Source organism: Chelonoidis abingdonii, chromosome 24 (genome assembly GCF_003597395.2).
Source record: "Chelonoidis abingdonii isolate Lonesome George chromosome 24, CheloAbing_2.0, whole genome shotgun sequence".
Lineage (NCBI taxonomy): Eukaryota > Metazoa > Chordata > Testudines > Testudinidae > Chelonoidis > Chelonoidis abingdonii.
Window position 1 is genome coordinate 20353272 of NC_133792.1, and position 22474 is coordinate 20375745.

Sequence of the window (22474 nt, forward strand, 5' to 3'; positions counted from 1 at the left end):
AGGGGTCATTGGAATATGAAAGGCTCTGTATAAATCCAGGTTCTAGCCCATGAGAATGACAGAAAGGGCTGAAAGGTGACCCCTTTTGTAAAGATCGCCATTGTCATTGGGGGTTAATTTGGTTTTTACAGGGGCTGAATGGCTCCCAAGCCAGCTGCACTGTGAGGGCAAGACTGAAGCATGCTAAACAAGACCAGAGAAAATACCAATTTGAAAGTGATCCCGAAAGAGATGATACAGCCGAGGACAGGTACAGTAAGCAATGGACAATGGGATGCTTGATTGTTTTACTCTATGATTTGTTCAAGTTCAATGACTCAGGGCTTTGGAGTGTTTGAACTGTGCATCAGCGAACTGGGCATCAGTAACATGTTTCTGCTATGGATGTTCTTCAGGATCACAATGGGAATAGCTCGCATGGCAGCTGCGCTGTACGTGGGATTCGTGTCCTAACTCTTTTGAAGTTTCAGTTCTCCAATGTAAACAATATTACCTCCACTTGCAAGCTTTCTCTGGCCTGATTTTTACCCAGATCTTGAAGGGAAACATCTCTGCCATGCTCAGCGAGTATCATAGGCTAAGGGAGGCTGAGCCTCCCCAAACAGCCCGGCGTGGCCCCACCTATATGCCGCCTGCCCGGCACTCCAGGGCTGGGGGCCACCCCGACCGCCCAGCATTCCAGGCGCTTAGGCAGCCACTGGCCATGCTGGGGTGCTCTGGGCTCTGGCAGTGGACAGGGGGCAGAAGAGGCCTCGGACAGAAAGGGAGGAGCTGGGGCTAGGCCCCCCAACGTCCGGTTCACCCGCTGCCCATGATCTCTGCCGTATTTTCTGTAGCAGGAAAAATTGTATCTAGCTATAGATCAAAGATCTCATTTATTATTTTTGTGAACAGGAACATGCTTTCCTCAATTCCTTTGATTTGCAGTCAGGTATCTTGGATAAACCATATATTGCTCCCTGCTGAAGAGAAGGAGTATCCATTTTGACCAGCATTGTGGACACTGCCTACCAAGAAGGGGCGTTTTTTTAAGTGCACATTTTAACACTCATTTAAAGTGGCATAGACTAAGTACTTGAGAATTGGTTCCAACCTCGCACTGAGCTAAGTATCAGAAAAGAACTTTTAATATATATAGGAGATCCACTATAGAATAAATATTTCTAACGCGCCGTTCTGAAAGGTACTTGAGATCAAATGAGGAAGAGTGCTCTCTAAGAGCTAAGTATTATTATTGTCCCTGGCAACTAATACACCACAATATCGTGTAAGAATGTGTTTCTCCCCCCAGTAGCTTTACAGCACAGTCTCCAAAACAATCTGCACTGAAAACTGAAATCAACTGCAATGTGATGGATGCCATAAAAGCCACCAAGAGAAAATCCACTGAGGAAATGAACCTGGATTCCTCAGCCCAGCAACAAGGTGACTATCCAGTTAGGTGATTTAGTGGCATTTGGGGGCACATTTACAGATGTCCTACAGTGGCACCAGAAGTGGAGCAGCATTTTGGGGTTGGGACACTGAGCAGAGATTTCATCAAATTTCTTACTGCACCTTTGAAAATTTTGTCCCAAATGATTTAACTCACCACATATATGAATAGTCAGAACAGTATCTTTATATCCTCTAATCACTCTACAGACGTTACCCCTGAGAACACCCTGGGAGTTAAGCAGCTGGTGTCATTAACCTTATTTATACAACAGCAGAGAAATCAGAGACAAAAAAGATTAAGTGACTTTCCTAAGGTCACAGGAGGAGCCAGTGGCAAAGCAGGGATTACAACACATGAATGTGTGGCAGGCTTCTGACCCTATGCTCAGATTGTCTAGTATTTTGGAATGGAAGCTAACTCGCCTAGACCGCAGTATGAACTGATCTGTTTGGAAGCATATTAGAAAACTAAATTGATTAGCTTTCATCTCTATTTTTTACAACTATGCTATAAAGTTTAGAAATGGGATACATCACTTCTCCCCTCACCTCCGATATGAAGAAATATTTTACTTACAGTGACTTTAATGCTCTCTTTCTTTAGGATCCCTGTCTGCAAAGCATGGGGACTCTTTGCCCATACATCAATCCTTGAATTCTTTGCCTCCTTCAGTAAATCAGCCCAGCAGCAAGACACTCACAGCAGACGATTCAGGAGACAGCAGCGAACAAATGGATTCCACAAGCCAGGTACTTGAGCTCCAGAGCTCCTCTCCTGTGAGTCGTTGCACATGGAGTTACCCACATGGCTTTTATTTGCAATGCCACACTTGTGGGACATCCATCGGCTTCCCCCTAATAAATCCAGTCCTCTGCTTCTGCCTTTAGTGGAGTGAAGTCAGTCAGCTCTATGGAGGGTCCAGCACCTTTTGCCGTTTTAGTTTGACAATGGCCGAGCAGTACTTGAGGGAAGAAGAACTACGAGCCCGGCACCAGACTGCCCTCCTTCGACTCCGAGAAAAAGCCCTTCAGGAGAAGACCCAGGCAGAGCTGGCCTGGCTGGAGCATCGGAAAGGGTGAGCCCGTTTTGCGTACCCTTTCCTTATTTCAGTACCTGGTAAACACACTGGCTGACTGCAACAGGCCAGTCAGAACAAGGCAGCTGGGCTCTGCCCACTGAAGGGAGCTTGTACCCCCTTCAGGGTGGGCTACTTGTAAAAACAGAGAAGTAAACATCCTGACCCTTTACAGGGCAAATTAAGGCACAACAGGGCTTCCCCACAGCCAGAAGGGACAAGGCCCAGCTTGTTTCAACCACATCCAAAACCTGGCTTTACTCCAGCTAAGCTCTTATCTGCGGCTTGGCTCCCCACAGCAAATGCCTCCTGCAGTGGGCTGAAGCTGGAGGTAATTAATAAATTCCCCACAGCTGACCCAGCCGTGCAGCTCAGGCAGATGCAGTTCGTCTAACCAGAGTGACCTTTAACCTCTTTCCTTCCAGCCTCCAGTCAGCCATACATAAGATGGAAGCCACACCATGATCCTGAACCCCTCCCCACCTCCTCGATTTCGGGTTAGCCCTACAACATCCCTGTGACTTAGGGAAGTACAGTTATCCCCATTTCACCGATGGGGAACTGAGGCAGTGAGACAGATCTGCAAGGTCACCCAGGGTGGCTGTGGTAGAACAGAGAATGGAACCCCAGTTGTCTGAAGTCCAGGAAAACACCCTAACCACTGCACCAGTTTGTATCTACAACATGGAGTATACCAAAAAGCAAAATATATGATAACTAAGGGCTGGGCTTGAGGGAAGGGTTCTCTCAGGAACTTGTGAAGGACTAAGTTTTGCTTGCTGAAGTGGCTGATCTGAGTCCAAACTGGTAGTCACTAGAAGTTGTTACCATCTGGGGGCTGTTAGATGGCCTGAGTGAAATAAGTTTGCTGGGTGTCACTCCACAGAGTCTGCATCACAATACACAGATATTAAGGGCCAGATGTCCAAAAGAGTCCAGTCCCCATTTAGGCATCTGAAATGAAGTGATCAAATTTTCAAACTAGTTCATCATCCAGCAGTTCCTACTGCTTTCCATGGGGAGGATGGAATCTCCATTGTTGTCAGTGAGAGCTGCAGAATGCTGGGCGCGTCTGGAAACCTGACCATCTTGCAAAGAGGTCCAAGGCGAAATGGGCTGTGAATACTGAAGTACCTTCTCATTCTCCTGATGGGGTTGAGATTCAGGCAGGGCAGCGTGGTGAGCCTTGCACTGACGTACCTGTTCTGAGGATAAAGACTTCACTCCAGGCCCCAGCCCTATCATGGGGACACCTGTCTGGGCATTGCATTCACATATCCAAACATCCTTCTGGTAGTGATTTTGGTCTCCATCCTGCTTTCAGCTGTCTGGATAATCTGCGAGACAGTGAGGAAGTGTCTGCTGTAGCTGAGAAGCAGCACAAAATCCTAACCAGGCTGAAGCAAGAGCAGGTAATGTTATTGCAGTGACACAAACCAGCTTTCTTCTTGAAAAACAAGGGGAAGAATTAACACTCAGAGCTGATGAGAATCTCTTGGACAGTAGTAAAGGAGTACGTAGTGTTGTTGCACAGACTTCATAATATACCTCATTGATGTAGAATTTTATACCTCAGATAAGTTATTTTATGCCATGGGCTGTACTCTATACATTTTAAAGAAGCAGGAAGCACCATTTCTCTGTGCAACTCCAGTTTTACTGCAGTTATCTACTCTTACACCAGATTGTATGAGCTCTTTAGGATTCCATTGTTGAGATATAGGACATTAGCCAAAAGCTAGTGGTGGTCTTGTGGCTAAAACACAGCCGTGAGAGTCAGCTCTAGATTCTATTCCTGACTCTGCCGTAGAGTCCTCTGTGACTTGGGCCAAGTCCTATTCAGTCAGATTTTTCAGAAGTGGCCTGTCATTTTGGGGCCTTATATGCCTTGAAGGAGTCTGATTTGCAGAGCAGCTGAGCAACCACAGCTCCTAATGGCTTCATCTGGAGTTGTGGGAGCCCAGCCCATCTGAAAACTAGGCCCAGGTTGTCTCAAATTGGGCAAACAACAACCAAGTTATCCAAGATTAATGGTCACCTTTGAAAAGTTGAGCCTTATGGCCTGACTTTCAGAGGTGCTTGTTTCATTAGCAATAAGCATTGCAGTGAGCAGATAGAGTTGTAGGACAGAGATCTTTACTGAGCGTGCATAGAAGCACACTGAGAGAGGCTGGTGTATCTAATAGCAACCTGGCCCAGCAAGCTCACCTGAGCCCCTGCTGTCTCACCAACTACATCCCTCCTAAAACCTGACCCTCTTTCTTCTGTCCCCTCTTTCTTCAGTCCCCTTTCTTCAGATACTACAGTGTTGGGCACTGGAGCTCTAAGTACTGATTGAAACGGGATCTATAAGTACTCAGCACCTTGGAAAATCAGTGGGAGTCAGTGTCAGAGCTTGAGTTTGAAGTGTGGAGTTTCTGGCTCCCATGTGCTATCAGACCACGCCTCGCTCTCACCTCGCCTAGCCCCCTAGTTTTCTCTGCATGTTCTTTCATCAACATTCAGAACAGTTTGGCACTTTCTAATAACTCTACGAAACTTTCCCTTTACCTGTTTGTCAGTAGCCTCGCGTGTCTGGGCACAAGTCAGCAAGCACTGCTCAAAGCACAGACTGAAAAAATTGTACACAAAAATGCACATAAAAAAAGCTATATATATTGAATATCCAAAATGCACTTTAATTGCAATATTTGCACTTGTTACTAATGATCATAAATTGACCTCTAGGCCTTTTTCAAGTTTATTTGTATTTTAACTGTAACTTATGCTCCCCCCTCTTCACTATCTGTTTTGTGCAGGTAGAAATCCAGCATCTGCGAAATATCTATAGGGCAGCTCACCAGGAGAGAAAACTGCTATTAAAACAGCAGAGAGAAATCTTACTGATGCAGCAGTCAACAGCACAACTCCAGCGGGCGCTGCATGGGTTGGCTCAAGGGCCACAGGTTAATAGACCCCTTGAAATGCTACCATTACATTTGACACTGGCAGATTTGGGGGCATTACAGGTAGAGGAAAGCCATGGGTTTGGTATCTTATTAACTGCAGTAATGAAGCTAGAGCAATGATAAATGTTGCTATGGTATTGATGTCTATAGGAAAAGAGGAATGATATCTTACTTGCCCATTAAAAAAATTACTTGCCTCAGCAAGCTGGTGAATACAGTTTTACAGAGTTGGTATAAGCTGTGCGCGAGGCCTCACGTGGGTAAATTTCACTCCACCCTAGCAGTCTATGAACAACAGCATGTAAATGCTCTGCCCCACAGAATAGAGATGCACGTGTGACGTGACAGAATTGAGAGAGGAAAGGCACATGGGATTAATGTTCTAGCCCTTTGCCTCAAGAATATCAGTACAAATGAATGTGACTCCTCATCATAATCTAGGGGGATGGTATCTTTCTATTGATTATATTGTGCCAGTCAATCTGGCAGAATCTGGCATTGGATAATAGCAGCTTTGCTCAAAAGAGGTAAATGCTCCAGATAGTAGATCTGTTGTGCTCCACTCTCAAAGAGCCCCAATACAGAGGATGCACACACCTGTCAGTGGGCTTCTGAAATCTTTCCCCCTCTATATAGCAGGACTACAGGTGTTCAAAGGAAGAAAGGGCCTTCCTGCAGAAAAGGGCTCAGGATTCAGGATTTACTTGCATCAGAACAAATCCAGTGTAACACCACTATCTTCAGTGAATGCAGATTTCTACTGGTGTATCAGAGTAAAATTTGGCCCTATATGTATATTTTAAGGGTAGCATTTTCAAATGCATTCAGTGATGGCCTAACCTTGCACCCATTAAAGTCAATGGGAGTTTACCTGGGTTTCTTCAATGAGCATTGGTTCTGATTTGTCATTTTCCATTTCAAGGAACTGCTGCAACCTCTAGTCTCTGCCTCTAAGGAATAACCAGTAAACTCTTATGCATTGCCCTGTTCCTTTTAGTTTACAAACAGCTCAGCAGATGTTGAAGAAGCAATAAAGCAGAAGACTGGGACAATTTCCAGTCCAGCAATATCCTCCATGCCAGCAGAAGCTACTGCATATTCACAAAGGCCTGTTCTGTCAAGGAATGGAAACAGTTGTGCCCAGTTAAAGAATACACTGAGCAGGAAATACAAGAGGTCGGTAATAGCTTTTAAATTCTTTTTTGCAGTTATGATTACTGAGAAACCCAGCTGAGAAAAGGATGTGGCTGCTATATCCCAGATAACTGACCACTCATTAAAGCAAGGCATTGAGACTCGTTAAACATAGCTAATTAAGCTTCCAGCACCCCTGAGAGCTAGATAAGGGACTTGTCATGGTTACACAGAACTTGCGGGACACACTGCTACAGCTGCTGAGCAGCATACAGCAATAACACACAATAGGTTAGGACAGAAAGGGAGATTGTGCCTGTTGATATAAAGCAGTGGGAGTTTCTGTAGGCAGAATGCAGTTATCTGAGCCAGGGCCGCCCAGAGGATTCAGGGGGCCTGGGGTTTTCAGCAGCGAGGGTCCTTCTGCTCTGGGTCTTTGGGACACTTTGGCGGTGGGTCCCAGAGTCAGTGAAGGACTATCACCACTGAAGCCCTGGACCGTAAGGAGCCCTCGCCACCGAATTGCCACCAAAGACCCGGAGTGGAAGAAGCTCTGAGTCTTTGGCAGTGGGTCCTTCACTCTCTCCAGGTGTGTTCGGCGGCACTGAAGGACCTGCCGCCGAAGACCCGCCGAAAACTCTCGTGGGGGCCTCTGCTGGGTCTGGGGCAAATTGCCCTACTTGCCCACCCCTCTGTGGCGGCCCTGATCTGAGCTGGAATTTGGAGATGAAGAAAGGGCTATGCGATCTCTAATGACAAACTATAGTGAAGCCACGCTATTATAGCTTGTCTGAAAGACGTCACCCCAGAAACAGTGTTGCACATTCCTTGCTGGCACATGGGTCCAACAGGGAGGTATCTGAACTGTCTTCAGGGTCTACCATCTAAGTACCTACCACTCCCATTGACTCCAATTAGAGTTGTGGGTGCTCAGCACTTCTGAAAATAAGATCTAAAAAACACTCATGGGATTTCATACATACCCACTGAACAGCAGCCTTCCAAAGCAGGCTGAGGTAAATGCACACATAAAAACTACTTTGCTTTAGAAAAATAGATGTAATATATATATATGCACCTCTGCTCTGATATAATGCTGTCCTCAGGAAAAATCTTACTGTGTTACAGGTGAAACCACATTATATTGAACTTGCTTTGATCCGCTATAGTGTGCAGCCCCGCCCCTCTGGAGCGCTGCTTTACCGCGTTATATCCGAATTCGTATTATATCGGGTGACGTTATATCGGGGTAGAGGTGTGTGTGTGTATATATATATTGAAATATAAATTACACCTCTCTCTGTGTAAAGGAGCCTCACTCATTATAACTAAGAGCCAGTATAGCAGGCTGGTGAGTCAGTGCTGGGCATTTACTTAGCTTCCCAGAGGGAAAGGTTTTCAAATAAATCTCTGCATGAAACTGATCTATAATTCATGTTGTTATTGATTACAAGTCACAGGAATCATTAGGAAGATTTCTTGGCTGGACTTTCACTTCTTATTACTAACAAGTTTGCTCATAGTGGAACAGTAAATATTAGCCCAAGTCCATAGCAGACAGGGCCTAGTGGGGCTCAAAATGTACCCAAATTGTGGCTGCATTGTTGTATACAGATCTGTTTCATGTGTAAGAATACAGAAGGATAAGTATGCTGTCTGTTCGCCAGTGCAGGTGCATTCATATTTTATACTGATCAGGATAATAATTAAAAGCAATTGGCGTTCTCTGTTACTGTCTCAAAGTTTGTATGGGGGTGGGCAGTGGAGCAACACTTACAAAATTAAGGCAAAATTAAAATAATGTTTCAAACTGCCCAAACATAACAAGTGAATGCTGACATTCTGAAAGCACCACTGCTGTTAGATTATCTGAGTAGATCAGGCTGGTAGCCAGGTGCTGCGTTCCAGAACTTGTAAAGAACCGCCTGTGATATCTGACTGCATAACGTTCTGCTTCCAGGCTACTTGCGATGTTGTTTCATTTGGAAAGAAGCTAACCCTTCCTTAAAACCATCCCTAGAGCCTCATCCAAACAGGAAATGTTGCAACCTTGGTGCCTCAGTTTAATTGGAAAACAGCAGAAGAAATCCTATATTATTTTTTCATCATTCTCCTATAAGACTTGGGGCCCGATCCATAGCTCATTGAAGTCAATGGAAAGATTCCTATTGACTTTAGTGGAGTTTGGAACAGATACTATATGTATTTTTATGCCCAGCAGGACTAGATATTGCTGTAAATTTAAGCAAATCTATACCATTTCCTAATGATTATTGTTTTTTCCCAATATTTCATCCTAAAGAATTATACTGATTAAGCTTTATTCTGTATAGTGGTTTTAATCTGAATGTTTTACAGTTTATAATAATTATAAAAGGAAACAAAAATAATAAAAACAATTATGTAATCATGTTATATTGTCAAATAACAGTTTTCAGCTAAGGAGTCACATCTTCTGAGATGTATTTCCAATTGAAATTTTAAGGATTGGTGATATTAGATGGTTTATATGACCACCGAAAACCATTTTGTCCAAATTAAAAGAGAAAATAAAAAAAATATATTTTGCAGTTATCCAATAGCTGATTAACTCCTAGAAGTGAAGATAGTTAGTTTTAGCCCAATGGATGACATATGAAAAGTGTTTTTGTAGTAAATGACTAGAATGCACCACTGCCCTCTGCTAGGTGGAATCGAATTGCTCAGCTATGTGTCATGGAGCCTGTATTTGCTAACAGTTAATGGAGAATCTCCTTTAATTCAAATGGTAGAGCTCTATGCCTTTGGAGTAGGTGGATATGAATTCTATCTCCCAGTCCCTGTTAAGTTCAAAGCAGTTATGGTGACCAACATGTGAAGCTCAAATGGCCACAGATTTTTTATGTTAGATTTTTTCATATAAAGTAACTGTTGAAATCTAGCAAATCACTGCTGACTTGAGTAGGAGCAGCATGTGGGCACCAGGGGCTGGAATTTGGCCCTGTACTTTTTGCTTTCCTTGATGCTTCTGATTTTTTTTAGTCTTCCACTGTGTATGGGTGAGAGGGTGGGAATTTCCACTATGTAAAACCAGGCAACAGAAGAGATGAAGGGAAAATGCCATTTCTTTGCTACCTGTATTTGGAATGGAAAATAAATGCTCTACGCAGGTAGCATTACTGACTTCAATATTCTGCTGCTCTTTCTACAAACATACCCACGTAAGCATTCTCCAGCCTGTAAGAAGGACTTGCAGTAGCCTTCGATATGTACCTTTATTGACTTCCCCTGGGTTTGTCATGATTAATTGGCAACCATGAACCCAACCTGAAATCATTAATTGCTTGTCTAATTGTGTACAGCTTTCCTACTGAGAAAGAGAAAACATCGCTGCAAGGCAGACAACAGGCAGAGCTGCCTCAGCGGTGGAAGCAATGGTCAGGTGCACAAGACCCCGAGGTGTTTGAAACAATGGCCAACGAACCATGTGATTCCAGTGGTCAAAGCACAAGCCCACTTGTGATGGATAAAGATTCTGAAAACACAGGTATCTAATACAAAAGCTTCCATGCCAGAACCATCCCGATTAAATGGCATGACCAGTCCATCAAAACAAGCAAACATGGTAGAAGCTGAAAGCTGAAACCCTCCAGGTAGCATTTTAAATGATCTGTTAAAAGGGGACAATTAATTCAAGGCCACAAGACTGGTTTCAAGCCTGAGCTTGATACATTTACGGAGGGGATGGTATGATGAGGCTGCCTACAATGACATGTAGCTTATCTGTGACTGCTGGTAGCAAATATCCCCAATGGCCAGTGATGGGACACTAGTTGGGGAGAGCTCTGAGTTACTACAGAGAATTCTTTCCCAGGTGTCTGGCTGGTGGGTCTTGCTGAAATTCTCAGGGTCTAACTGATCACCATATTTGGAGTTGGGAAGAAATTTTCCCCCAGGTCAGATTGTCAGAGACCCTGGTTTTTTTCTTTCCGTCCTCTGCAGCATGGGGCACAGGTCATTTTCAAGGTTAAACTAGAGTAAATGGTGGATTCTCTGTAACTTGAAGTCTTTAAACCATGATTTGAGGATTTCAGTAACTCATCCAGAGGTTATGGGTCTGTTACAGGAGTGGGTGGGTGAGGTCCTGAGGCCTGCAATGTGCAGATCAGACTAGATGATCATGATGGACTCTTCTGGCCATAAAGTCTATGAATGTATGTCTCAACCCTCTTTTGAACCAATGTAAAATATTTCTGTTGGATTAGTTTTGCTACATTTTGGTGTCCTAAGTAGACCTTGCCACAATTGTTCATGTTTTGGTCATTGCCAGATTGGACTTCTGGAGTGTGGCCTTCTCAAGAGTTACTAGGGAGCTTCAATCACTGCAGAGTGGTTTCACTTTTATAATACAGTGTAACTTGGTTAACAGGATAGATTTAAGCACTAGTTCTAGCGGAATTAAATAGATGTCAAACTGGTTTCTTCAGGGCCATGAAATCCCAGCATAAGAAGCTAAGGAATGTCGGAACCAGAAGACAGTATAAGTACAAATGGGTCTTTTGCAGACAGGCAATACTTTTACGTGCCACACAGTTGGTTGCAGTATACAGAATGCAGCTTGATAACGTTGGGCTGGCAGACAGTTGATGCACATGTTCCAGGTTTATGATGTTTCATAATGCACCCCATGTATTTTATGTCATCTGCGTTGCCTCCAGAGGGTGAAATCCAGGCCCCATTGAAGTCACATGCAAAACTTTCATTGACTTCAGTAAGGCCATGATTGCACTCAGAAAGTGTAAAGCTAGGGGCTTAAGCTGGCCTTAAGTGATATATAAATCTTGTGCCAGCTTTCTGCACAGGGGTAAAATTTTCACCTAAGATGAAGATTTGTACTTTGAGAGAGTATTTCACTTTGGATCCCAAGTCCCTGCACAGAGGTCTTTCACCCTTTGATAGCAGAGGCAACGTGTGGAGGAGGAGATGTGGAGTCATGTGCTGCCCCCAGATTTGCTGCTTAGCTTGTACTGAGCATGCTCACATGGACTGAGCTTGCTCAGTAACACTGCTGAAGCCAGCTACCCTCACTTTGCACCCTCACTATTGGCAGGTGTGGGTTGTCTCTGTTTAACAGTAAAAAAACAATAGAGGCTCTAAGATGTTGGCAAAGCTGCATCTAAGTGTTGCTGTAAATCAGCGTTTCTCCAGGCTGGGAATTTCATGGTATCTCGCATGGGAAAATGTGATCAATATTTTCTTACACGCAAATACTCACTGTGCAATATGAACTCTTATAAGGGTTGACAATATTCTTAATAGAACAAATATACCAGCTAAAAAACAGCTTACACTGTAAACAACCCATCCTTGAGTCTCACTTCTTGGCCAACAAAAACAGAGGTACTTTTGCTGAACCCCTAAAAGGAAGGATAGGTTTGTATAGCTGGAGATTAGTGCTCTAGTAAATTAATTAAATGGGTAGGATGGGCATAAAAATAGCTGTGTGCTTAGATAGTTGATGTTTGAATAGTCTTAAGTATTATTGTTAGTTGCTGCTACTGTTGGGGTGATTTTTATTCAGACAAGGAATATTTGGGGCAAAATCTTTTTTTGAAAAGTTTACCTAAATACACTTTTTCTAAACCATGAAAAATTTGCGTTGAATTTACCAAAAAAATAAAGTATAAGCTATCTTAGCCATGCATAAAAATACACTGTTGTAACTTTAAGAACTTCATGTCTTTCAGAGATTAATGATAGGTGTCATGCTCTCTTACATTCGGAACACACAAGTTCAACCAAAATGGATGAAGCTACACTCACCCCTGTTCCGATAGAAGACAAAGCCCATGAATTTCTTGGAAGCCAGTTCAAGTGGCTAGCCCAGGTTGCCACACTTGCAGCAACTTCCATACTGCCATTTTTAGCATGCCAGCTTGAGCGGAGCTAGCGTGAATCTGCCTATCCGGATCAGGAGACATGCTCCAAGCTGCTGTGCAGACATACTCTGAGGTATGTCTACACTGCAAAGAAAAATGCGTAGTGCCCAGTCTAAGAGCCTGAGTCAATGGATTCAGGCTGGTGGGGCTCAGGCAGTGGGACTAAAAACAGCAGTGTAGCTGTTCCCACGTGGGCTGGAGCTGGGGCTCTGAAACTTGGGAAGGCGGGGAAGGTCTCTGAGTCTGGGCTCTAACCTGAGTGGGAATGTCTGCACTGCTAATTATAGCCTCACAGCCTAAGACAGTTGATCCAGGTTCTGAGATTAGGTGCCGTGGGTTTTTCTTTGCAATGTAGACATAGCTTAACTGACTTTGTGCCAAATCTCCCAACTTCAGAGAGTCTGGGCGTGTCTTCACGTACAGCACTACAGCACTGTAGCGCTATAGTGAAGACACTTCTCCCATTGGCGCAGTTAATCTACCTCCGCGAGAGGCGGGAGAAGTTCTCCTGTGGACATAGCGTTGTCTACACAGGGGGTTAGGTCGGTATGACTGCATCACTCGTGGTGTAGTTATACCGATATAGGTCTGTAGTGTAGACCTGGCCCCGCTCTCTGCACTTTTACAATGCTAACTCTGACCTTTGAACATTTACACTCTAGGATTCCGAACATAAGGAAAATAAGTTTGTTTCAAACCGAGCACTAGCCCCTAAAGACAATGAGGATATTAATTCCTATGACAGTGAGTTTACAATGAAAGGTTTGGGGATACTTTCCACTCGGTGTAACTTATGCCTTGCTTGAGTAGGAAATACTCTTCAAGGAACTGGTAAATCATATTTAATGCTATTATGTCCAATCTGTTTCAGGTGCTTCAATCAAACTTTAATATAGGCAGAAAGAGAGACAGTCTTTTCATTTATTACCTAAGTGTCTTGCTCACTGTACCGAATGTATAAATCACCTTTAGGCAAGATGTTGGAGATCTGTCTAAGGGTTATTATGAGAGATGATTATACTGCTTTTGCAGAACAAAATCATAACTTATTTGGATTGTATCATTAACAATTTACTTTCTTTTGAGGTATTTTCAAAATAATTTAAGGGTCTGCGTCTTAAAAGAATATAGATCAGCTAAAGATAGACTTTGACAGGACATACTGGAGTTATTTTTGTTTCCAAGTTTTATCTTCAGTTCATATTTCTTGCTCCCAGTTCAACTTATAACAAATAAAACTGGCTTTTTATATATGAGACAGTTATATCATTTATATAGTTCTGTGTATGCAGAGTCTCCGGATTATAAATATGTGTGGTCACATCAGTTCTTATTTGTATCATTTTTACTAATGGAGTATCTTAATTGCATCAAATTCACCCAGATCCCATGATGAAGGCTTTTCAATTCTTTTATGTAATTATTTTTGTTACAGTGATCCAGATTACATAGGCCTGGTATAAGCTTCATTTCAACAAGGTACTTAAGTACATGCCTAACTGTGAGGATGTGAGTAGTCACATTTAAGTCAGTTAAGTCAATAGGAGTTTCTCCATTGACTTCAACAGGGCCAGGATTTCACATTTGGTGTTTTTGTCCTCATCTATATTCCCTGTCCAGAGCTCAGTTCTGTTTCTTTACCTAGGGTTGCCGTTGGTTAACTGTTAACACCCATGCATGGGACAGGTATTTTACTTTCTGCTAGTGTTCCCTAGCTGGCTTCTTCTGTGCTGACAGTGGAAGATTACCGAGGCTTTCTCAGACTTGGAATTAGAGCAGGTCAAAACATTTGTGTTACACTTTTTTCAAGAAAAAATGGTTTTTCGATTAAATGGTTTTGTCAAAATTTTGAAAAATACAGAATGTTTTGGTTCTCATTTTTTCTCCCTCTTCACTCCATTCTCTTCTCTTCTTCTTCTTCTAGGTTTAATTCCATCTATATGGTCTTGTGTCTTTGAGTCCATTTCAGTCTCTCCTGATGCCATTCCTTGGAAACTCTGCAGCTAATCACATCCTTCCGTATAATAGCCATCTATCTTGTCTGGGTCTTTTGACCCTTCTCTTATCCTTCACTCTTGAGTTTAACACCCTGTTTCCCATAGCTTTTCTCATGTCCAAATCATTTCTCTTGTTTATTCCATCCAGAATTGGGGAAAAAAGGAAGGGAAAAAACTAAATGTTTTGGTTTTTTCCTTGAAAAACTGAAAATTTCCATGGAAAACTGACTGGAATGGAAATTTTGTTGTTTCATTCCAATGTTTCCATGGGGAATACCTAGCACTCTTCAAACATCACCACTCAGAATATATTCTTGAAGTATTCTTGAAGTAGTGCTTGAAGTAGCTTGAAGTAGTGCTTGAAGTAGTGCTTTCAGAAGCCAACGATACACAGTACGAATGTGTTTAGGAAGAGCTTGCATGGTTGTCTTCCCAGTGTGAACAGGGGTAGTTTTTGTCTGAGAATCATGTTAGACTAGACCAGTTTTTTATAAAAACATGCCAGAGATATTACCTACATATCTGCTAGATATTTCAGTGATCAGTGCTTTACATAAGCCCATCTACAGGTAGACAGAGAGGACTAGTAGCTTTAGATATAACAGTGGTAGAAGACACAGTTTGGCTAGCACAGCTCTTGGGGGAGTAAAATATCCTTATGTACAATGGTCAAAAAAGCCATACTAATCATCTGGCACCACTTTACATTCTCATGGTTAGAGCCAGCCTGGTGCTCCTGATGCAAAGCACAGGGCCGTAGATTCTTCCTTCTGTGTCCCAATAATCTGTGTATTGCAGGTAATGCTATCTCATCCTCAGTGGAAGAATTAGAAAGTGATACACTGACAATGGAAAAGGTGCACAAGGTGCAAGGAGAAAGCCAAGAGACTGCAGGAGAAGACGAAGGCTCATGCCATCCATATAAGGTGCATGGTGGGGCTGCTATTTATGTTTGGAAACTGGCTTTTTCCCAGATAAACATGCAACCAAATAAACCCTCAAAATCAGCCGGCATGACAGCATGAACTCAAGTTGTTGGCATAAAAGCTAACACGTTGTGCCGGCGCTTTTTTGCAGTATGTTAACGTATGACCCTTAAATCTGATAGGTTGGCTTACTGTGGCAGTACAACTCTTATATAAAGGGCCCTACTAAATTCATGGTCCATTTTGGTTAATGTCACAGTCATAGGATTTTAAAAATCATAAATTTCAGTTTCAGATATTTTAATCTGAAATTTCATGGTATTGTAACCGTGGGGGTCCTGACCCCAAATGGGGTTGTGGGGAGGGGGGTCGCAAACCTACTGTAGGGAGTGGGGGTCATGGTATTACCACTCTTACTTCTGTGCTGCCACCTTCAGAGCTGGACAGCTGCTAGCCGGGCACCGAGCTCTGATGGCAGCACCACCGCCAGCGGCAGCGCAGAAGTACGGGTGGCAATACCGCATCATGCCACTCTCACTTCTGCACTGCTGCTAGTGGTGGCACTGCCTTCAGTGCTGGGCTCCCAGCCAGCAGTTGCCGCTTTCTGGCTGCCCAGCTCTGTGAAATCTGGTCTTTCCTACAATAGCCCAATTTCATGGGGAAGATCAGATTTCATGATTCGTGACGCATTTTTCATGGCCATGAGTTTGGTAGGGCCCTACTTATACAGCTCTCCATTTATATTCTCTTTCTCCTACATAATCTGTGGGGCTGATTCTTCCTTTGTCTCTTAACCATGGTCCATGCAGGCTAATGATGGTGACAGAGGGTCAGGGTTGATTTCAGATGGAACCTCAGCAATGGAAGCACAGACAGGAAAAGGAAGGCAGTCAGAGAAGCAGAGGTACGTTAACCCCTGAGAACATGGACTTCTGTCCCATATTCTGTTTCATTCACAAAGGATCAAAGCCTGTCCCAACTTCAGAGAGCCCTGACCCAATGCTAGTGGTTGGTTCTACCGCAGAAAGGAGGAAGTAGGATATGGGGACCCTGCACAAGCATCTGCTCACCTTGTGTGCCATGGGATTCTGCAGGGATTCGTTAGCCTTTCCCCCCGCACTGAGGGAAAAGCACAGAACAACTCCACTGCCATTCTGTGGTCTGAGGGGGTGGGGGTCAGGGAGTGGAGCCATCTATTGCTTGGCTCCAGTGGAGACCCCTCGTTCACTGAGTGACCTCTCAGGCTGTGTATTGACTTCCAGAGCAGTCAAATCACAGTAAATTCAAAGCAATGGATTGCAATATGATATGAAATCACAGCTGAGCAACAAGGGTGAATTATTCTTCCAGGTTAACAGACTTAGATATAAGGGGCAAGTTCTGCGCTTGGATGCCAGTATGAAAATCCCATTGAAACCATTAAGAGCCATAGAGCCATACAGCCAAGGGAACATTTGGCTCTAATCTATGCTTATAGTATACATGTGTCTGAAGATCATATAAGATGAGACATAATGGGTCAGGATACTGAAGGCACTAACTCCTCCTATTGAAAATGACAGTTTGTTTATGTGGAATCGTTTTATGGGTCTGATGAAGAAACTGTCACATAAGCAAAATGGGCATTGACTTCCAGTTTACATGTGTAAGAAATTACTGCTAAGAACTGTAGAAAGACTCCCACTGACTTCAGTAGACTTTGAATCAGGCCATAAGCGTCTGAGAACCAGACGCTTTTTTGTCTTTACCAGCGCATTTATTTATTGTGTGTAGACAATGATTGACATATTTAACATTATATCCAGCATTCATTAAGATCACCCGAATGCAGGGTTTAAGTACTAATGGATGCCAAGCTCTTCCTAAATTCACTGGAAGGATACTTTAAATCTAGCAAACGTGTGACTGTATTTCCAGGATAAATGTGAACTCCAAACAAGACTCAGACATCACTTACATGGGTGTAAAAAAACTCCAGGTGTCTAAAATCCTTCCATTGCAAGGTAAGAAACAAATGATTTTTTGCAATAAAAGTTTGTGGTTTTGTGTAAGCCACAGAAGGGTTGACTCACGGCTGGTGCGACCCCTTATGGCTGGATGTGGGAGTAGCAGACTCTCCTCCTCTAGCTCTCCCTGCCAATAGTTGCTCCAGCCCTAAGATGGCCAGTGTCTTCTCACACCTCAGCCTTTCAGTCAGGTCATGTTTAGTCTCACCCCTTCCATGGTAAACACAGAGTCCAATAAACTAAACTCAAATAAACATAACGCCTTGCTGCTACCCAGGCTTGATCGTCTGCGGGCTCTTCACCCCTTCCCAGGCTCTGCAGGGATGTCCTCCCACGCTTTTGCAATGATGCCTCCCAGGGCTTTCTCCTTGGAGGACTAGCTCTAAACTCAATAGTCCTTCTTTCCTTGTGTCAGGGTGTTTCCATACCACCCTATCCAGTGGATCAGAAGGGACCCCAGATCCTCTCTGTCCTTTGGGTTCCAGTCCAGGCAGAGACCTTGTGGTGAGCAGCTAAGATTTGCTGTCTCCCTGGATTTCATCCTACCTTGACCTTCTTCCAGGTGCTTTCCCACAGCCCCTTCCTAAGCTTGCTGCGCATCTGCCTCTCTCTAAGTCCTTCCTTTACTCTCTACCAACTAGAGATGGACTGCAGAGTTCTTCCCTTCTCTCCCAGCAGCCTCCTTCTCATCTGGGCTTCCTCCTTTTATGCTCCCCACACAGTTCCTTCCCCAGCTGGGTTTAATACCAATAAATAAGAAGGAAGAGGTGCAACCAGGTGAATTAATTGCTCTGTCTCTAGTTAACTCTTTTAATTACTAGTGTGAGATACATCACAAAAACACTCACAGATGAGTCACAACCCCCTTTAGCAGCCAGTCCTCATAAAAGATAACAGTCTACTATTGCTACCAGGTAGTGAAATTACTCCTTTAGCTCAAATGAAAGAGGTCTGTGCTTTGGTGGTGAAAGTCCTGAATTTAAACCCTTCTGATTAACTGTACTAGAGGTTATTATATTTGCTCACTATTTACTTTATTTAGCTCTTCAGTGTTATCTGGCCTATTTTAAATTTATGCACAATATGATATTAAAAATGGTGCTTGCCTTGACTGCACAGTTAGTGTTATTGACTTTGAAATGAAAAATACAACTGTGAATAGAAGGTGTATCTTGAGTAGGGAAGTATTACATGTATATTATATAAAAAAATCAGTATTTGCCAGATGGAAAAAGTTAATACCTGGAGGGCGAGAAATGTTGTTTGAAAATTTCTGAAAGATTCTTGCAAACAGCAGAATGAGAAGAAAAAGAGACTAGGCCCAAGTCCTGCAGCTGGCTCCCCACAGGCACTCCCAGATCGAACCTGATTGAAGTAAGGGAGGAAAGGCCCTAGGAGGAAAGGATTGCAGGATTTGAAGGCTCAAGTACTTGACAGTAACCATTTAAAATAAAACTAAATGATTGTCATGATCACTGATTTTGGCAGATGTTCCAGTCAACGAAGAAGAAGTGAAAGTATCTGCACCATATGAGAAAAATCCCGCTGAGGACAACCAGTTGATTAAGCATGTGGACAACGATCCGTGTGATCCCTCTGATGAAGAGCATGCTTTGAAAACATGTTCAGAGGGACTAGGGTCCACAGTATCATCCACTGAATCACACAACTCCTCTCTGAGATGTGAGAGCGTAAACTCATACCGCTCCCTCCCTGAATTTCATAAAGCCACTGCGGTTCGGATCGATGTCTCAGAAAGCTCTGTTTCAGACTCTGAATTAGAAGCTGAGGACACAGATATCAGCCTCTCTGAGGAGTTTACCATCCAGCAACAACTGTGTGGTGGTGATGATGATGCTGTGTTTCCTAACCCTTCGACAAAGGCACAGATAGCAGTAAGAGACAGAAATGAATTATTATCCAGTGATATATGTGATGAACAAGTGCCCCACGATGATTGCAATCATGAGGCCTCATCGCTCTTTCATGGCTCTGAAAAACATCTTGGAGATGTTTCAGAATATGAGTATGCTTATGAATCACATTCTGTCACTTCCCCAAACAGCGAAAAGCCAACGCTAAGTGCTTCAAGGAGAGAAGAACTATTTTCCTTTCAGTTCGATAACACTGCTAATGGAAGGAGCAAGCCGTACTTGGAAGCTTCAGCTCTACTGCCTGGCTCAGAAAACTGCAGTGTAAACAAGATCCCCTCTCAGGGAAAATCTGAGCAGCATTCAGATTCCTCATCCAGCTCCTTATTGTGTAATGATAACTTTTGTACTGAGGAGACCTTTGAACAACAGGGTTCTTCAACTAGCAAAGCTGAAAAGGATGGTGAAAGTTATGATTTATCTGTTGGTCAGAGTAAAGTAGCGTTCATGTGGTTTCCATCCAAAAGTTCCCTGAAACATCTAGATGCTGTTCCTGAGCTGTTCAATAACTGTGTATTGCTTCCACCTAAAAAATCCATGACAAATGAACAGATGCCATTGTTTCCTGTAGACTCTTCACTAGCTTCCAGAGACTTGTCAGATTTAGAGGAAGCTAAAACTAATCAGACAGAACTTTTAATTGAAGGACACATATCCAACAAACCAAACGAAATTGCATTGCCACACTTATCAGTGCCCACAAGTTCTGAAGAGGCTCCTACAGAAGCTGAAGTCAGTTCATTTGACACACAAACCTTTCAGAGGGTGGCTGCACAAAATCAAAATAACTCAGCAAGAGAAGGACAAACCTTCAAGAAACCTGAGATGGTGCCGCCTTGTTCTATCGCCTCCAAAAAGCAGTTGCCACAAGCGAGACGCTGCCCTTCTGAGAGTGAAGATGATATGATTTTTATCAGTGATGAGGTTCTGCCTCCTATTGATAAAGATACCTTGTCAGAAATACTGTCTCCAGTTGACGAAGTGCTATCCTATGGAAGTGTTGATTTACCATCATCTAATAAAAAGGATTTGTCATTGTACAGTGAGGACCTTCCCACACTCCCGGAAGAGATAGGTGGGATAAAAAGTGGGGATATTAGCTTCAGCACAGAAGACTTCCCTTCTCCACCAGAACAAATGACCTTCTCCGAGAGGAGAGATTCACACTATTCTCTGAATGATGATGTGTCAGGACAAACAGATGAGTTACCCTCATTAGGTGATAGCGCTATGCCTGAAGAATTGCCACTGCCATCTTCAGGGTTAATGGATGTTTTTTCAGCTCAGGACGGGACTTTCTCTGGAGGTTGTTGGGGTAAAGAAATTATTTCAGGCGGAAAGGAGGACTTGTTAGAACATGTGACAGCAGAAAACGAGACAACATTGCAACCATTAGGCTCACTCTGTATGTCAAGTCCCACTTCTTCAGGTCAAACCATTAAAAGGCCAGAACATTTAAAGAAACAAAGCAAGCCATTTTTAACGCTGTCCAAAGCTCAGGAAGATCATGACGACCCATTATTATCATTTGAAGTTGGAGACAGAGTATTAGTGAAGCACATCCAGCCAGGTACGCTGATGTTCAAGGGGTGCACCTCTTTCGATGACGGCTCTTGGGCTGGCGTGGCACTTGACAAACCAGAAGGTGATCATGATGGAACTTATGGAGGAGTGAAATACTTCGTGTGCGCTAAATATTTTGGCATCTTTGTCAGGCCTGATCAAATTTCACATCTCTTGGAGGATAATGAAAAGAGTTCTGATTACGCCAGGGATGAAGACTCATTCTCTGATGATGGATCATCCAGAGGGGACTACAAACGTGCTGATGATAACCAGCAGGGAACAGGATATACAGAGCAGAAATCTGAAGACACGTACAGTGCACGGAGTTCAGCACTGAAAGAAGACAAGCCTAGATCGCACACGTGCATGCCATCAGGAAAAGAGCACAAGGGACAGTTTCCTACCAATGAGCAGTATATGTCCAATGCATTCATTTGTCAAGCTGACTATGTATGTTTAGAATCAGAGAAGGAAACAACAAAGCTAACACAGATAAAGAAGGAGACAAATGCAGAAGGTGTGCTTTCAATGAGAAATAAAGACAGTAACACAGAAGAAATAAACAAGAGCAAACGTATTAGTTGCTTGTTGAAAGACCAAGAAAGAAAGAAACTGGCTGATGATATCTCAAGTGAGCTCACAAAAAAACTTTTGTATGACACTTTAAGTGCATTTTCGGATACAACCGAACACAAATATAGAAGTGCCTTTGAAAGAGAACTGCGGAATCATGTTAAAGGCCTAAAAAAAGAAGGCAATCACAGCACTAGCTTATCAGAGCGATCAGCTGAAGTTTTGGATGTCTTACTGTGTGACTTTGACACACTTAGCATTCATGGGCCTCACACAGCACAAACAGTAGCAGAAAAAATTGTAACTAAATTTGTAGATGACACAGTGAAAGAATATAAGAAAATTAAAAGGAAACAAGGAGCTAAAGCAGACACGATGTTTCACCTATCTTCTGAGATTCCTCAAGGCACTTTGCCAGTAAGTATAGACTCAGGAGTTTCTTTGTCTTCTAGATATATCTCTTTAGGCCTTGATCCTGCCGTTGGGTATCTGCAGGCAGATCTTTGTGCTTGTCAAGTTGTTTTTTTGCCACCAGTAAGTTATATAATGTCAAGAGAACAACAATTAAGTCCAAATTCTGTTTGGGAATGTGCAAGGGAATCCTGAGTCTGGCTCCCTTCCAACCTCTGAGGTAATGCTCTGCCCAGGGAGGGGCATTCCAGAGAGGCAGTTAAGGATCAGGGGACATGCTCAGCGTGATTCTTGCATAGACCATGCTCACCCTGACCCATCACAGGGTAACTCCATCATATGCAGAGCACCCCTGCAATCAGCAGAGGTGTGTGGGTGTGGTGGGTTGTGCGTGAAGCCTAAGATAGTTACAGTTAAAACTTTTGTGCAGCATTAATATACATCTGCTTGGGGGTCAGTTATACTGAAATCTGGCTCTTAGCTGTTAAGCTTAAATGGCTCTATAAATATTAGCAAACTGAATACCTCTTAAAATTGTTAAAAAATACAAA

At 43.2% G+C, this 22474-nt stretch overlaps 1 protein-coding gene across 2 annotated transcripts in view; it reads left to right on the forward strand.

Moving 5' to 3' along the window:
* Window positions 1-22474, forward strand: part of CCDC187 (coiled-coil domain containing 187) — a 75018-nt gene that overhangs the window by 47396 nt on the left and 5148 nt on the right. The window contains exons 17-30 of one of the 2 annotated variants that reach the window (XM_075060476.1): window positions 132-250; window positions 1295-1425; window positions 2042-2187; window positions 2326-2513; window positions 3838-3925; window positions 5312-5458; window positions 6459-6637; window positions 9937-10121; window positions 12322-12461; window positions 13176-13257; window positions 15309-15436; window positions 16246-16340; window positions 17354-17439; window positions 18931-21929. In XM_075060476.1, the coding sequence (XP_074916577.1) occupies window positions 132-250; window positions 1295-1425; window positions 2042-2187; window positions 2326-2513; window positions 3838-3925; window positions 5312-5458; window positions 6459-6637; window positions 9937-10121; window positions 12322-12461; window positions 13176-13257; window positions 15309-15436; window positions 16246-16340; window positions 17354-17439; window positions 18931-21929 (4713 nt within the window). The remainder of the gene's footprint in view (window positions 1-131; window positions 251-1294; window positions 1426-2041; window positions 2188-2325; window positions 2514-3837; window positions 3926-5311; window positions 5459-6458; window positions 6638-9936; window positions 10122-12321; window positions 12462-13175; window positions 13258-15308; window positions 15437-16245; window positions 16341-17353; window positions 17440-18930; window positions 21930-22474) is intronic. The other variant, XM_075060475.1, reaches the window with a different exon arrangement.